Source organism: Gallinula chloropus (assembly GCF_964237585.1).
Source record: "Gallinula chloropus genome assembly, chromosome: 17".
NCBI classification, from domain to species: Eukaryota; Metazoa; Chordata; class Aves; order Gruiformes; family Rallidae; genus Gallinula; species Gallinula chloropus.
This window is the reverse complement of record NC_140102.1, coordinates 14408347-14426095: the sequence shown is the minus strand read 5'-3', so window position 1 is coordinate 14426095 and position 17749 is coordinate 14408347. Positions and strand designations below refer to the sequence as shown.

At 43.7% G+C, this 17749-nt stretch overlaps 1 protein-coding gene across 1 annotated transcript in view; it reads right to left on the bottom strand.

Annotated features, from left to right (window-relative positions):
- MTMR3 (myotubularin related protein 3) overlaps positions 1-17749 on the bottom strand; it is a 45999-nt gene that overhangs the window by 20328 nt on the left and 7922 nt on the right. Inside the window, exons 5-8 of the mRNA XM_084272155.1 lie at positions 11498-11580; positions 8801-8967; positions 5220-5316; positions 3703-3816 (exon numbers count right to left, since the gene is read on the bottom strand). Of these exons, the coding sequence (XP_084128281.1) occupies positions 3703-3816; positions 5220-5316; positions 8801-8967; positions 11498-11580 (461 nt within the window). The remainder of the gene's footprint in view (positions 1-3702; positions 3817-5219; positions 5317-8800; positions 8968-11497; positions 11581-17749) is intronic.

Genomic DNA, 17749 nt, shown 5'->3' with positions numbered 1-17749 from the left:
TGTTTCACATAAAATTCCTTCTCTGAGAGGAAGCAACTGACACAGCACATCAGCCAACCCAAAGGAAAAGCGATCGGCACGCCACGGCGCTCGGAGCAGGTGCCGGCGTCTGCAGAGGAAAACGTGTTTCTGCCTCCCAGAAACAGCTCTGCTGACACCAAATGAGTTCAGCCCATCGCTGCAAGGCCACCTCGCTCCCTGCTCCGCCGGCACAAATGACAAAAGGAAATAAAACATCATTATCCACACAAGAAATCTATTTTGAACACTCAGATAAGCTCATTTATTTTTCCATATGTTCTCCCAGATTTCATCGCTATTTGCCTGCAGAATCATTTTCAGAGGTTCATAAACTGTTATAGTTTCATCTCCAGGTTCTCATCTCTCGTTTGTACAACAAATAGGAAAGAATCATTAGGCCAAAAGTTGGGTTCATTGATTGCTGTGAAGACCACCACACCTAAGCCAGCACAAATAGATGATGTTCAGACATACCAGCAGAAATCAGCAAACAATTCTATGTACAGTCTGGGTGGAGAGCTGAGCAATCACACTCGTTCCTACCAGCCGTGCCAGGAGAACAGAAAATAGGGAACAGTTGGAAGTGTGATTCCAAGTCCCCCAGAGACAGAGGTGGGGATAATTCGGTGTCACTCCCATCTCAGGAACCAGGAAAAGATGAAAAAAATTAAAGCAACCCCCCTGGAGCACATCTAACCATCAGAGACAAAGCAGCATGCAGCCTCCCCACAGAAACTCAATGGGAAATCACCGTGGGAGAACTATAAACCCTTGTAACGCCCTGTGTAGCTGTACGATATACAGGACACTGCTGCATGTGCCTCAAGCAGCCCTCAGAGAACAATAAATCCACTGAGTCCCAGTAACTACAGAGAGGCCTAACAAAGGTTTGAACAGCTCCCTCCATAGCTTTCCAGAAGTACTAGCACTCGCAACTGGCAAAATTAATTGCTGCAATTCACCAGTACAATTCAGGAAGGAGCGTACGCAGCCATTTCTGTTCAGGGTGGCTCCCCATGTGGACAGAAATGCTGCCTGCCTGGGCAAACAGACACCCTCCAGACAGGTGGTTTCCAAGGAGGTCCTCAGGAGTTTGGGAAACTAACACAATGGATGGAGTCATCTCATCTTTCTGTAAAGCCCAAAGCAGCTTCCCCCTAACACTGATTTTCTGGGAGCAAACAAGAGAAGCCGTGTTACAGACCAGATTTCTCTATGTAACTGTGTGCCCATGTGCAAAAACTGAGAACAGAGAAGAGCTGCAGGAGCAGAGCATGAGGTTTCTCTACAAACTGGATGGTGAAACAGAAGCATTTGACAGCACAATCACAGCTGCCTGGGTTTGAATTTTTGCCTCTGAATCCAGCCCACTCACAGCCTTTTGTCCCATGCACAGCACCAGAGCACTTGAGCGCTTTACAGGGACAGACAAGGAGGTTTTTGTAGCTAAATGTCTCTGGTTTTTCTGTCCCAGGGTGAAAAAAGTATGTAACAAGTTATTGGGGAAATTTAAAAAAAAAATAAAATAAAAAAAAATCATTATCAGCTCTTTTTTGTCCTGAAGTAAAGCAAAAAGAACGGAATTTAGAAATGTGATCAATAATTAAACTAATAGTCTCAAAATCAACTTCAGCTGATAAAAAATGCTGAATGAGCTGTCAGCCCTTACTCCTTCAAAAGTAACAAAACCCCTATTTTTATAGAAAGAAAACTATACATGGATTTCCAATCACATGGATCATCAACCACGAGCTGGTGTGAGCTCGATCAGAGCACAGAATGATGAACTGGATGCCTTGAAAAATCTATTACTAAATGTCAAGATAAGGAAAAAAAGAAATCAGGAAAGAGAAAACCTTTCCTCTCACTGATTTTAAGATTACAAATGAAAAACTACGGGGTAATTTAAGATACGTGGTCTCCTCAGAACTGCAGAAAATGGAATGCCAAGGATTAAACAATTTCAGTCTATGAGGTCTTTGAACATTTAAATCACCTTAAGACTTAATTTAGTATATGCTGGAAAGCAATTCCCTCACAGAGCTGAGCAGAGGATGGAGCGATTCTTTAACATTCAGAAAGAGACTGTGCCTTTGTTATTTAGAAGAAAAAAGACAAGAGATAGGAGGATTTAAAGATAACAGTCTGCTGTCACAAGCTAATTTTTTCTCTTTCCCTGGCAGAACAACTCTTAAGCTAGGTAAATAATGTTTTGTGGCCTACTCTACTCTTGTACACCTGCTCCTCAACCCAGGCCACATGAATTCGTCACCTTACTGCACTCTAAATTTAGCTTGTCACTCAGAGAGCAGTTTTTCCTTTCTGACTGTTCAGAAGGAATGGGTGGCTGGGCATACTTAATGGAATTATCAGTATTCATTATCTTTTTAATCCCTCTGTCATCTTTTTTTTTAAAGAGATTTTAAACATTTATGGGAGGATAACTGCACCAGGGAAGTGGCCAAGGTATTGAAAGACAGCGCCAGAGTATCTGAAAAAGAACAATAGAGGCTGAGGTATATTTTGTGCTAAAGAAGCTGCCAAAACCCAGCATCTCAGAAGAACAATTTTGTTCTGAAGAGCTGCTGGACTTGGGTTGAAGAACAGACTGTCTGATTCCAACGATCTATAACATGCAGCCTGGGCTAACAAGTACATTCTTCCATAATTTGAGTTTTCTGTCTCCCTTCAATAACTGGGGATTTGTCCTTGTTTGTGTGGCAGTCTGACTATCAGCCAGATGAGAAAGAGAAGAACCAGAGGAGCACCCAGCCAGCAATGCCATCTATCAGTTCTTCACCTGTGTCCATGTCCTCAGCTTCCAATTTTGTCATTTTCTCATTAAAAAAACGAAGATCAATCTTCACTTGGTGACTGCCCTAGGAACGACCTGCAGGAGGTGCACATGCTGAGCACTGCCCCATGATGTGTTGGGAATTAAGATACAAACCATCATTCCCACGCAGAGCAAATACATAGTAAGCCTTACCCCATTTACAGCTTGACAGGGGCCACCAACTGTGCTGTCCCACCACTCTTGAGGTTTTGAATGGGCATAAACCAAGACATACATAACTAGCAAAGGTAGAGACAGAGACCCCGAGCTGTCAGGCCTTACAGGTGATACTTCTCTTCCAGGTAAATAGGTCTGACTGTTTTCCCATGCAAGGGGGAGTCCCCTCTCATCCTTGTTTGATATCTAAACCCTTTGGGTGGTTCATATTTTCTTCCAGGGTCCTCTTCCCCTTATCATCCATGCTAAACTGCTTCTGAGATCCTTCTGGAGCAGAACACAGGACCTCACCCAGAGACCCACAGCAGATCAGCTTGGGTACCACTCCACTCCTCGCTCCCTCCTCCCAGCCCAGTTCTCCAACCCTACCCCAGCAGGTCCTGGGCATTCACGCAGCATCCCCCCACATGGTGCTACACATACAAACCTACATCAAGACGCCAGCCAGACCTCTCCACTTGGAATACATCAGAAACATACTGTTTTCAAATATCTCCAACAGTTCTGCTCAAGTGTCAGGCTCCGTGAGGGGACACATGGAGCGCAGAGGAGCCTGAACACCTTTTGGCACAGGCCACGATTCCCAGTTACAGCTTACTTCAACTTTTCTTTGGTAGAACATCCTGTTTACAGCCTGGTGAAGGCTGTTCCACCTGTGAGAGCCTCACCTGTACACAACAGCAGGGATACGTTTCCAGGACCGAAAGCTCGCCACGCTCTCGAGCTCTTTATCCGTGATCCAGGCAGGCACTATGATTTCCTGGGGGTAGCTACCACAGAGCCTGTGAGAAAGGTGGTGCAAAGGGTTGAACAGAAGCGATCCAGGCAGTTACACACTTCCCAGGCAGCATAGGGAACCCAACAGCTGCTCATCTCAGTGAAACACTATTTTGTTAATTCCCATTTCATTGCACGGCAATAAACTCCTCCTTCGCATATGCAACAAGCACTGAGCATCGAGGGGCATAAGCCTGTTTCAGAACTGGAAGAGTCAAGCTGGTGTTTTCACAGGAAATTCACATACAGGAGGTTTTTAACTCCTGCTGCTGAATAAATTGGACCACAGGAAAGACATTCCACACCTCTCCAGGCTACAGAATGAGCCACACGTGGAAAAGCACATCGGCTCATCAACCCTCGCTGAAGGCAGGACCTGAGTGCACTGGCTTATGTCTGATGGGTTAACTGGAACCTTCTTCTACTAGATACACCTCCTCCTCCTCCACAATTTCACTTCAAGCCATAAACTGCCACTGAGAGAGCACAAGCAGTCAGTGGGGACTGCAATATGTTGCTGAATCCTATGCTAGCTCATTCCCAGTTCATTCCCTTAAAGAGATGCATTTCCTGCACAAGGACAGATGGAGCCAGGCTGCTCTATTCAGAACGACATACACAGCATCCTGAACAAATGCTCCTTTCTCAAGTGCTGAGGTGCTGGCCACAGGGATGATAGGAGTAGTTTGCATCATTCTGCTTCGTATGACATATAAAGTGGGGTGGGTTTTCTCCCCTTTTCTTTAGCATTAAATATGTAAGGGATAGCTAGTTTTTCTTCCTAGATTTTGAGAGCCCAAGACTCTTCCTGCAGTGATGCCAACTACCAAGTAAGTGTAAGGCATTATGCTGCAACGACAGAGCAATGACACATGTTCAAGTGTCACTGCTGGTTCTGCTCTGAATTGGATTAGGGATCAGCCAGTACACTCTGTCCAACCAAGCAAGACTGGAAGAACACCTTTCCCTGCTCCATCAGCTAGAGAGGAGGACATTTATCTGCTTTCAGGACCAGAGAAAGAGTTTCTTCTCTTATTTTCAGGGTCTACAAGCTTAACTCTTCCAAACTTCCTTAGATATGTATTTTATTTTTGTTAGAGAATAAGACAAATTAAAAAATGGTTTCTAGAAATCACACTTTACTCTTTGTCCACATAAGGCTGCCCTTCTCTCCGTTATAATGCTTATTCTCCATGAAGTCCTCCAGCAAACACATCAAAATCTGGTATTTCTAAGTCTAAAAAAATCGCAGCAGCTGATAAAACATTAAATAATACTTTATGAGAACATTTAAAACAAAATCCCAATTCTGATTGTTCCTTATTAGGAACTGTAGAACTTGGAAAAAGTGATCTGCTGGTGTTCTGAGATGCCATTTGGCTGTGAATCAGCAGCCCACATAACTTACTTGTACTTCTCATTGATGTTGGAAATCCTCCAGGCGTTGTTCATATCAAAACCCATCCGCTCCACTTCATTTTTAAACCTTGAAGTTACATGTTCTCCTGAGTATTAAAAGCAGAGAGAAATAAATGCAAAATAAGAAGTAAGACTCCTACCTTTCAAAACAGTTTGAGAAGCCAAACCACTGCACTCATACTTATTAAAAACTGAAATGAGAAAAGAACTTTCCACATTTCCCAACTCTGCTTTGCAAACCCTCATCGGGGAACCCCAGCTTCTACTGGTGGCTCTCCTTGGCCAACATTCCAGAAGCACCAAAGCCCAGGAAGAACCTTTTCTCTTAAATCACCATCTCCTGTAAATTCATGTAAGAAACAATCAATTTGGCTGGAGCCAAACACATCCCCAGAAGCAATTTAGCTCCATCAGCAGTCTTAATGGGAAAACACGAGTAGTTTTTCCTCTTCCAAAGGTCAGAACAATTTCCTATTGGTAAGACACAAAGGGGTAATATATGGAATGTGGTCTGGAACTTGGGCAATCCCTATTCAGTAGCGATTTCAGCCACAGGCTTCCTGCAGGACTGCAGGGAAGCCCTGTCATTCAACCAGCATCTCAGTTCCCCAGCTGTAAATTGGACGTTATTCCCCCAGGAGTCAGGTGGAGATAAGAAGCTAAAATGCATAAATGACTGTTTGACATAAGTATCGATCACAAGATGCTCACCAATCCCTGGATTAATGCATTACAGGAACTGAGCTCCATTAATTCCCTGGATGCTGTTTTTTAGAAGTATTAAAATATGACTGAAGAATATACAGTGACAAGGAAGTGTAATAATTGATAGGCAGAAAGTCAAGAGGGTTAGAAGGTGTTGGATCAAGATGTAGGAGAGAATAATGTACAAAGCTTCCAGGTTCACAGGGCCAAGGAATGTGATCAATTCAAGGAACGTGTGAGCCACGCTCAATAAAATGGTTCTGAGAGTCTGTCCCACTGCTTGTCTCTCTGAATTACTGCCCTGCTAAATCACAAGGCAGGGCCCCACCCAACAGGAGCAAAAAATCTGGTGAAAGTTAATGTTTGAAGTATTACATCTTTCCATTATATATTTCAGAAGCCCCTTAAATACCCAAGATATATGTATCTACAGACTTATCTCAAAGCTGTAAACGTGTCTGAAGCCATTTCTGAACATGATGTTATGGAACAATTAAATACAGAGAAGCAGGCAAATTAAGGGTAAAGACAGCTGCTTAACTACAGGGCTTAATTAGCTGTGAAAGAAAAGTGACAATGTTCCTCACTCCCACAGGTCAGCTCCTACACTGAGAACAGCACTCTGCAAACCTGGACATGTTTAAGAATATGGACAATGTGGGAAAGATCTGCATAATGGCATCACTCTTCTGAAGTTTTTGTTAAGTAAAATGTGAGAATGACACTGTGCAAACAGAATCTCCACTCTGCAAGGCAGATGGTGGTAAAACCTCTGGACCTGATGAACCATCATCACTTAAGTCTCTTTACAGCATGCCACTGGCACAACAGGACTGTAAAAAAGAAACAGCTCTGCCCTTTTCTCCTCTCAGCACAGCACAGGCACCACAGTTCTGCTTTATCTGCATCCAGGCCAGAGCTCACCAGCAATTTCTCACTTCTCACATGAACTGTGCATGAGCTGGAGTTTGTTACTGTCCAGCCACCTCTCAAACCCAGCAGCTGCTTCAGTCCCTGGTTTACAAAATCTGGATGGTTCTGCAGAGGTGGCAGCCCTGGGAGGAGCTCTTTCCATCCTTCCTCAAGGGCAGAGGTGACACTGGGTACAAGAAATTCCAGCCAGACAACCACCCCTGTCCTGTTCTTTCTTAGCAAGGGGTTTTTATTTTAAAAAATCCAGCTTTTTATTAATCAGCAGCACGCTCTTGCTGCTCCAGGGACAGACATTATCAGGATTTTTCTGGATAGCAAAGAAGGGTGGAAACATCCCCAACCATGAGTGCTGCACGCTGCCAGTGAGTTTCAAGACAAACACATAAAACTCCATGAAAATGAAATATTCTGTTTGATTTCTCCCTCCAATTTTCCAGATACTGTGCACGTCATGAAATCATGGGTTTTCCACTGAGAAATGAAACCCTAGCTGTAACACTCTGTTCCTTCAGAGCTGCTGGTATTTTAAGAGGCATTTTGAGCCAGGATGGGTAATATTTTCGAAGCATCCCAAACAACTCTCAAAATCAGAGCAAAAGAAAGCCCTACCTTCTGTGGCTTGTGCCTCCTGACTGTAAAAGCTGACCCTGGGAGCACAGTTCAAATCCTGTCCCATACAGTGATAAAATCTCCATCCCCCCAACCCCCACCCCCAAGTTGATTCTTCCACAGATTTTGAAGCAATTTGGTATTTTTCCATATGGACCAAATACCAGGGTAAAAAACTGACATGAGACTGTCTTGGGATTTATCTCCAATTACATCCCCACAGATTTATTGCAATGATAACTCAAAGGGAGAGTATTTACCACCAGAAACAAGCAAGCTACAGGGAAGGAAAATCTGCATTAAAGAAAACAGACACACCTACATGAAAAAACTCCAGTTGCTAAACAAGTATAAAAAGGTAAATGCTGCTGCTCATCCCAACCTCAGGTTAGGCTGAAACCCATCTGTTTGAGCAAGGAAAAGGACTACAAGGAGACTCAGGATGCCATCTACACATCCTCAATTGAGTTAGGACAGAAGAGCCCTGAATTCTAAGTTCTGCTTGGAGAGCCCTGCCTTTTTTCCAGGAACTGCTGACATAAAGCTTGAGAAGCACAGGAACCAGAACCAAGGAGCACCTCCTTCCTGCCTCTGTGCTGCTTGTGTGCTGCCTGCTCTTCCCTGGGCTCAGCCCTAGACCAGCTTCAACAGGAAGGACTGAATCCTGCTAACAACAGAGGCTTCTCCAACAGGTGACTGTGAGTAGAGGAGAGCCTCAAGCTGGAACAAGTACTATAACCACCTGTATCACCATTTTTTGCTTTGATTTACTTATGGGCATCCAAAACTTTGCAGCAAGGATAATATTTCACTAAAATAGGTCACTGTCTTGCAGCTGTGAATGAATCTCTGGCAATTCCTTCTCCTTCACCTCCTGCTCCTCCACACCCATGCTGAAGCCCCCATTCTGTGGGCACAATCAATACAATAGGTTTTTAGAATGAAAGCTGCTACCACGGTGAACAAGGCTTTATTAGTAAGCACTATAAATGTCTGGCTAAACCAAACCCACCACTGATTTCCCCTGGATATTCAGGTACTGCTTTGCATGTCAATCTCAAAGCAAGGACAGCAGGAGCTAATCTCTCCTTTGTTCAGAAGGAACAAACCTCCAGCCATGCTGCTTGCTGAGTGAAGGACACTTCCATGTAATTACCACACAGTCAGTGAAGTGCAAGAACGTTCGTGCACGAAGTCCATACTGGAATTTTTTCAGGTTCAATTTACAAGAGCAGACACTGAATTTGGCTTTAATCTCCTTTGAAAGTTTGGGATTCCAGCAAAGAGGCAGTTACCATTCAACCCCAAGGGGTTTCCACCTACCTGGCCGACACAGGTCCCCGTGCTGCTCCTTCTCACTAGCATACACCTCCATGCACCAGGCGTGATAGGCAAAGGAGAACAGGTCCTCTATCTTCGAGGGAGGGCGGATGGCATTGTTCAGCCGCTTCAGCCAATCTTGACACTGCTCAAAGGTAGAAAACTGACACCTGTCCCAAAACCAAACATTCACCCATTAATTCTGAGCAAAAGACACCAGACTCAGATCTGACAGGCTGACTGTGAACCCTTCTGAGAGCAAAAGCAAGAACAAACATCTCACTGATGATTTAGTTCTGCTTCTACGTACGTTCTAATGGATAACAAAAATAAAACCTTCAGTTATTAGGAAAGAAATACATACTTGTGAAGTCAAAATAAACCATAGGCAAGAAGGCAGTGTTCTGTGACTGCCAATTAACCAGTATCCTGCCACTTGTGAATGGGGGAGACACTCATGGCATGTATATTCTAAAACCAAGGACGGTATGACGGAGCGCAGGCAGCCACTGTCACACCAGCCCAGGGAGGAATGTCTTAGAGCACCCAGCTGCCTGGTGGTCTCTGATGGAAACTCACCACATATCTTAAAGCTCATGCATCATATTCCCATAACCAAGAACAGGTTTTTCATCAGAGAGGAGAAATTTGGTTAATATTCTTAATTTCAGAATAACAAGGATAATCTCCAGTCTCTGAGCTCTTGTGCTATTCCCCCATCTCACATACCAACATATTCTTTCCTGACCTTGGTGGGAAGCACCAACAAAGTTTGTGAAACAGCTTTGCCTAACGTTACAGATAAACAACTGGAGAGAACAGTCCCTGCATAGGAGAAACTAATCCAAGCAGTATATGAAAATTACATTAGCTTGTCTTTTTAAGGAGGATTCCTGGACTCTTCAGAATGAAAAGGTGAAAATAAGATCAGTGATTTATTTTGCTCTAATAGATTTCTTCAAGATTTTATAGCTATAAAATATTCACCAGGTATTTACATTCTGCTCAGCTTGTGCTCTACTGCATTCCCAGTTAATGATAGTATCTCTGTTCTCTCAGGGCAGGATTTATTACCTCTACCTGCGAACATCTAGAAGTCAGGCAGTGGGAGGAGGAAGACCTGGCCAACTTGTGCTGTCTTATGAAACACGACTCAAAGAACGGTGAGAAACCACAGCCTGGAAGTGGTTATTTCCCATCACTCACTGTACAGCAAGCTGAGACTACCAGCTCAGACTGGCTAATTCTCTATATAGTATCTGTGTTCAGACAGAAAGCATCTCATCCTAAAAAACTCTGTTTCTTTCTAAATTCTTTTAGCAAGTGCCATCTTCACTCGAGCCCCATCATTCAAAACACAAATTACTTTTTTTAGTGGAAAAGAACATGTTCTAAATCTGGTATCTCAGCCCCATACTTCATGACCTTTCAAAGGCCAGTGTCACTGAGTAGTGATCCTTGGAAAAGCAATTGTGAAGGGAAAGTTATAGGGAAGGGCATAAATATAAATAATCTGCATTCATTCTACAACTGAAGAGAAATAACAAATTAATGCAGAGAGGAAGGGTGACTTTTTTAAATGTCAAGAGCTACAAGTTAAGAGGAAGTTAAATATTTAATTCAAATTAAACTAAATATTACTTCTACAGTAAAATCAGTCCTCATCAAAATACAGCATTTCAGGAAGCAGCTGGCCTGTTAAACATTCTGAGTGACTGGGGCTCATTTCATTATACAAAAGGTACTGCCAGCAAACATTTAATCAAAAAGAAATGTTCCTTTCTTGTTAATTAAAGTGTATAGATCAAAATTAATTTCTGCAGCAGAAAAGTAGGAAATAGCTGTAGCTCAGGCTCAGGAGCTCAGAGGCTCCAGGGCAGACTGAGGAAGGACAGACATAAATACTCCCTATGAGATGATGCTACCTGCTGCCCTGCCTTACAGAACGCAGTCTGCAGACCTGGCTTTACTTTATCCTCTCACCTGTTTTTTCCAATACACTAATATGTTTTAAGAACAGCAACTGTTCCTTCACAGCATCACTAGGTTGGAAAGACCTTTAAGATCATCAAGACCAACCGTCCCTGTCCTATGCTAAGCTATAGCCCTAAGTACCTCATCTACCCATCTGTTAAACACTCCCAGGGTCAGTGACTCAGCCCCCTCCCTGGGCAGCCTGTTCCAGGCCCTGACAACTCTTTCAGGGAAGAACTTTTCCCTAACATCTTCTCTGACCCTGCCCTGGTGCAGCTTGAGGCCATTTCCCCTTGTCCCATCTCCTGTCCCTCTCCCCACACAAACCCACCCCTTAACCCTCCAAACCCCAGATCTCAATTAACGCTTTTCCAAGAAGTGTGGATTTGATTCATCTAGTTTTGGCTCTTACAACTAACTGAAACAATACATTCTAACTGATATTAGGGCAGGAAACTGCAGTGAGACTATAATCAACTTCAGGATAAAATCAGATTAACCACTAAGGCGCAGACCAAGTTTTACACTATTCTGTATTACAAGAATCAAATGCAGAAACCACCTTCCTCCCCTCTTTACAGAAATGCTCCACTATCATTCACAGAAACAGACAAAAGAAAAGCTTTCTGGGGAAAGCAAATACATGAAGAAAAACAGTAATTCCTTATAATGTCACAGCAGGCAGAAAGGGCAATGACCCCCAGCTCAGCACCAGGCTCTACATACCTTATAACCTTGCAGTCTTTGCAAGTCAAATGCAGCTGGAATATATCACGGCATTCGACGCTTTCGATGAGTTGCAAGGGAACCTGCAGGGAAAGAGATAACATGATTTTATTTAAAACAGGACTAATGCTATTTTCTCTGTATATCTCAGAGGGATTTAGTATAGGAATAAGTGGAGTCTGGAAAGAGAGACAGAGAAACCAAACCTGAGTGTAACTACTTCAACAGCTCTGAAGTGTAGTACCACTTATCAGTGAAGTTCTATTGCTGTAGAGTCCAAAAACCTTAAGGGATCACACAGAAACAGCAGAGAAGACTGCAGCACCAGTGACAAATCTGGAGGGACAAAAAGCATCTTTCTCTCTTCTAGGTCCAAGTTTAGGGATCTAAGGAATATCATTTCAGCTACTGGTGTCCAGAACTGACTGCTAAGCCAGATTCCCCTCAAGAAACTGCTGCAGTCTTGAAGCTTGTTATATGGAAATATCCCGTTACTTCCTCTTCAGGGAAGAGTCACTCAGCCTGTAGAAAGCAAGCCTCACACTCACAGCAGCCACATTTAGAGTCCTAAAGCTGAATCACTCACTTTTAAAGGCATGGGTATGTGCACCAATAACCTTTTCTAGAACAAGTAGCTAGCAGAAGCTTGATGAGGCAAAACATGGAAGCACATGCAAGTAACTTGAAAGAGAAGAGACTGCAGGATGGAAATAGTTTTCACTAATATTTCTAACCTTTAGAGACAGGCAAATGTACACTACAGTCAAGTGCTACCTTTTAAGACAATCTCATACATAACCAACTCATTTCAAATCACAGAATTTAGCTAATGCCTACTAATAAACATGAACCACAAAACTGACTGGAATTGCCATTGACATCCTTCAACACAACGGCTATTGAAGAATCATCTGTCACTCAAACACTCTGCCCGTTTCTTTGCACCAGAAGGGATGATCCAGCAGTTGAAGCTCTGGTGTGGGGGTTACAAGGTGTGGCTGTAAGACCTTGACTCTTGCCAGTGCCTTTCCACATCCCTGAAGGTCACCTCCAACCCAGGGTCAGGGGTGCAGAATCAAGACTGCTTCTACTCAGGCAGCACAAAGCTTAGAAAGTACCCAACTGCAATGGAGTGAGAAAAGGAACCTGAGCTACAAATAAAAGGCAAAGGAAAGAGGTGTCTCAGAAATATGAGCCCTGAGATGGCTCACTCTGAGCATGAAGTTGCAGAGAAAAAGCTGATGGTACAAGCTGTGCCCAGGAAAGGGATCAGAACTGTCATGTCTTGTGGGAAGGCAGGCACACAGCTCACAGCTGCACCTCATGTTTCCCTGCTAACTCAGAAGTCAGAGTCCAGAGTCCTCTTGTGAATCCAGAAGCTCACAGTCCCCCAAATACAACAGGCTCAATACTCAACCTTTATCCATGCCCTCATCAGACCACAACCAAGAAACAGCACTAGACTCTCCCTGGCTGGAGAAGGTACCAACCCTCACCTCCTGTGACCAGCGAGGCTGGCAGAGGGAAGTCACTCTTCATTCCCTTTGTTATCCCCCAGCCATTGAAGAACAGCATATTCACACACAAGGAGACTGGACAAGATGGGCTTTCAAACAAAGCCAGAACTTGAATTCTGGTCCACGTTTTCAGTATTATTGCTGGTTAAAGATCTGTGATAGTCTGACATAAATTATGTGATTAGCAACATGAAAGGGCACATGAAATAAGGGTTCTCCTGTGAGAGCAGCTCCCTGTTTGCTATCCTTATCATAAACTGACTGTGGAGTCACCTACAGAGAATACACAGTGAAGAGCTGACTTTGATACCATTGTAACAGGGTATTTAAATGCCCTGCAGACAACATCGGATGTACCATTCTTATAGTTAATCTTTTTATTTTAACTAATTTCTTCCACGCCTTCTCCTACTTGATTCTAGTCTGCAAGACAGATAAACTGTTGTGACAGTTTTGTCTCAAATTAGGGGACTGGAACAGACCTCAGACTGGATATCTTCCACTCCTTCCTGACTGGGCAGCATCACATACCCCCATAAATTATTTAAACCTCCCAGTGACTTGCATGGCACCAACATGGAAAAGTAAGGCACCTTTCCCCAACTAAACAAGCCTCTAGAAGACTCCCTTTTTCAGTTAAATGCTGCTTTGTTAACATTATTTTTTCCAAGCCCTCTGTTAGTGCATTTTCCTCATGTCAATCTTGATTCAAGCAGTTGTTCACCTTGCTCCCCACACCGAGCAGGCTGGTTCTGACTCCCCTCCCTCCTGTCGGCACTCTAATGACATACTAAGTATTCCACTCCTGCGTTATTTTTAATTTCCTTCTTTCAAAGTCACTCTTTGTTCTATGCCCTTTCAATCTGCCCTCTGCTCAACAGCCATTCTTCTTTCTCCTGACAGTCTACATGCAACTCATCATCCGTTCCCTTATAACTTGCTGGTTTTTCTTCAGGGCAACCTTCATATCAATCTTTTTAATTTTCTTTTCCGGTCATAAAAATCTGTCCCCTGATCCTATTGCATTTTCAATCATCTTCCTGTGCATTATTCTTCTCCCAGTAAAGCCCTGAAATGATCTGCCTTCGTTCCCTGTTCCTTCCCCACTGATAACCTTCCATTGTCGTGATGTTTTTAGGCTGATGCATGCAGCGAGTCAGACGCCCAGTGCAGTCAGCTTGCTCTTGAAAGAGCCATCAATTCTATTTGCAGGCACTTCACCATACAGTAACTGCTCTGGAAATAGAGAAGCAATCATTTTTGCTTTTATAGGAACAAACATGTATTGTTATCCAAGGCCAATCCTATTGCATTACAGAGCCCCAGAGCACTGTGTTCTCGCAGTATCTTCACTGTCTCTTCTTTGAAATTATCTCATTTCAATCAACAGCAACGTTCTACAACTCAAACTTTTTCTTTTGGAAATTAAGAAACTGCTTTAATTACTGGCACTGTCTGTTATCCAACAGCAGGACAAGACTGGAGAAAAATACCTCTGCAGGTAGAAAATGCACAAGTTGTGTCTGCCCTGCTGAACCAACCCACCCATGGCTCAATCCTTGACCACAATGCCAAGAGGGCACTGGCCAGGCTATACCAGCCCCTTCACCAGGGGCTATGCTATATACCCTGTATACCACCTGGCCTGACTCTCTAAGCAAAATCTGGACAGCCTAGAAAACTGGGAGGAGAGGAACCAAATTAAATTCCACAAGGATTAGTGTAGGGTCCTGCACCTGGGGAGGACTAACCACTGGCACGAGTACAGGTAGGGGCTGACCTGCTGGGAAGCAGCACTGCAGAGAAGGACCCGGAGTTCTGGTGACAAGGCCAGCAGTGTGCCCTCATGGCCAAGAGGCCAAGAGGTCCTGGGGGCACTGAGAAAAGCATGGCCAACAGGTCCAGGGAGGTTCTCCTCCCCCTGTGCTCTGCCCTGCTGAGGCCACAGCTGGAGGTGGGTGTCCAGTGCTGGGCTCTCCAGTTCAAAACAGACAGGGAACTACTAGGGAGTCAAGTGGAGGGCGCGAGGATGAAGGAGGGACTGGACTACCTTCCTTATGAGGGAAAGGCTGAGAGAGATGGGGCTCTTTAGCCTGGAGAAGACTGATCAATGCTTCAAAATATGTAAAGGGTAGATATGAAGATGAGACCAGACTCTTCTCAGCGGTGCCCAGTGACAGGAGAAGGGCCAACAGGCACAAACTGGAGCACAGGAAGGTCCATCCCAACATGAAGGAAATCTTTTTCACTCTGCAGGTGCCCGAGCCCAGGGATGGGCTGCCCAGGGAGGTTGGGGAGTCTCCTTCTCTAGGGAAATCCCAGATCCACCTGGATGCCATCCTGTATGACCTGCTTGAGCTGATCCTGCTTCAGCAGGGAGTTGGACTGGGTGATCACCAGAGGGCCCCACCAAACCCCACGAGTCTGTGCTTCTCTAGGATACTGAAGGCCACAAGCTGTAATTAGTACTTTCTGCTTGTTTTCCCAGTTCAGAGTCTGAAGTAATGTCAGGGTTATGTTACACACTGGTTAAACAGCACAAGGCCAAGGCTACGTGCTGTATGTCCTGAAGCATGGTATAACATAACATAGGAAGGAACTGAGGGTGCCAGGTCAGCTCAGAAGGACTTCAAGGACTCTCCTGTGTGGAGGGAGTCAAATCCTCACAGGTCTGATCTTGTTCATATAACCTACAAGAAGTACCCACAGCAAATTTTTTCTTTTAATTACAACTAATTACACTTACTACTCATATGCAAGAAGAAACCAAACCAAACATCTTTCCACTAAGGGCTGAGCAAGGGATTGTTCATACTAAAACTCAATCACCAAGACAAAATCCCTCATCTTCCCAGCATGACTTTTTTTCTGTGTCCAAATTCAACTACTGAAAGGGGCCACATCCAAGCCTGCAGTTTCATGAGCTACACTGCAATATTAGTTTTTATTAATGCAGTGAGCTTAGAGGAAGACAAATGATTACACAGAAACACCAGCTGCAGGGCTTGTGATTTTCTTAAGGAAAGCCAATCAATAGAGATCAGCCTGGGAACCAAACATCCCATGTGCACAGAGAGATCCCTGTTGAGTCTGCGTTTTTATCCCATGGATAAATGTAAGTCAACACTTCTGAATGTTGTAATCCCTCCAATTTCTGCATGGTCTACTGGACCTTTTGCCTTTGCATTTACAACCCCATGTTCCTATTACTATTGTGATCTAGGAAACTATCCATGGAAAAGATTGCTGCATGCAGCCGTTTTCTGCAGGGTTGCAACATGAGCATTATCAACTTCTACATGGGTTTATTTTCAAGCAGGGGTGCAGCAAATGATCTAACAGCACTGTGCTACTTACTGAGGTGTCACAAGTATCACTTTGACAGCCAGTCTTTTGAATTGTAAAAAAGAGAACAGTGAGGTAAGAAAGCAACGAACAGGAATCCATTTCTATCTGGATTCCATTTCCTTCATGCAGCTGCCTTTACTCTCATTGCTGTGCACACTGCTTTCTCTGGAAGACCATTGTTACCATGAGAACATCCCACCTACTTCAAGAGAAGATTCCTCTTTCTTACACAGGAGGACTTCTCCCCCAAGGTGACAAGGTCGTTAGTGTGGCTGGACTTCAGATAGTGATTCTTAGGGAAATCACTTGAAATAATGAAAACCCAACTCCTGAGGTTAGTAAACATTTATACATTTTAAAAAGGTCTTCTTACAGGTGTTTTCCAAATTGCTCTAGTGATAGAAAAGCAGTAAGACAGACTCAAGATGAATGCAATCACAAATTACTCTAGTGAAGACTTAAATTAGAAAAATACCATCTGATCAATAGCTTTCATCAACAATAGCCAAAGCTATTATTACTCCAAAATTTAACTTAAATATAGTTCCCAACTATTGCAAGCATGTTTTATCCTTAAAGATACTCCAAATCTTGTCTGCCTTGGATTCCAGTAGAGCTCATAATACATTAATGATGGTCACATATGGGTACAGATGAATACTCTGTATCTGGCACTACCTGCTACACTATCCAATGGAACCTCTCTGGTTAAGGATGACATATGAAGCAGGACTAAGCACCTTGGAGACACCAGAGTAAGGGGGGAAGAATACTGGATATCAAAGTCAGGAAAGCAAAATTATCATGTTAATATGTACAATTGTTTATAGATTCATCCCTGAGCATGAAGGCTATTTAAGAAAACATCATTGTTGTTACTGCTCAAAAATATTAACTTGTAAATTCTTCAACATTCATATCCCCACTTATCCCCAGGACAGGTGTGACAGGAAGCACAGTACCTGCATCAGTGGCTTCTCTGACAAGGGAACACTATAATTTCCTGGCATTCCTTAGGGCAAGCTCTACACTTGTATGGCTACTCTCATTTCTCATGTCTCAGCTCCTTGGTTTTAAATACTTAAATATTCAGCCCTTTGTCAAGTCTAGCTGATGTACAACATTCATTACAAAAATAATCTAACCACAAGTAGTAACAGCACAGCTCTATTGTAGCAGGCCCCCTGGCAGAATTCAGTCCTAGATTTCACATTTATCACAAAGCAATAAAAAAATGCTATAAAACACATCATAATACACCTTCTCTGGTGCCAGCAGCACGTAGAGCTGCTTCTGGTTGGACTGCACCCAAGGCATCCCAGCACCCAGCCAACCCTTGGCTAACACTGCAATGCACAGTGGCACTTAGGGCTTAACTTCAAAGCCT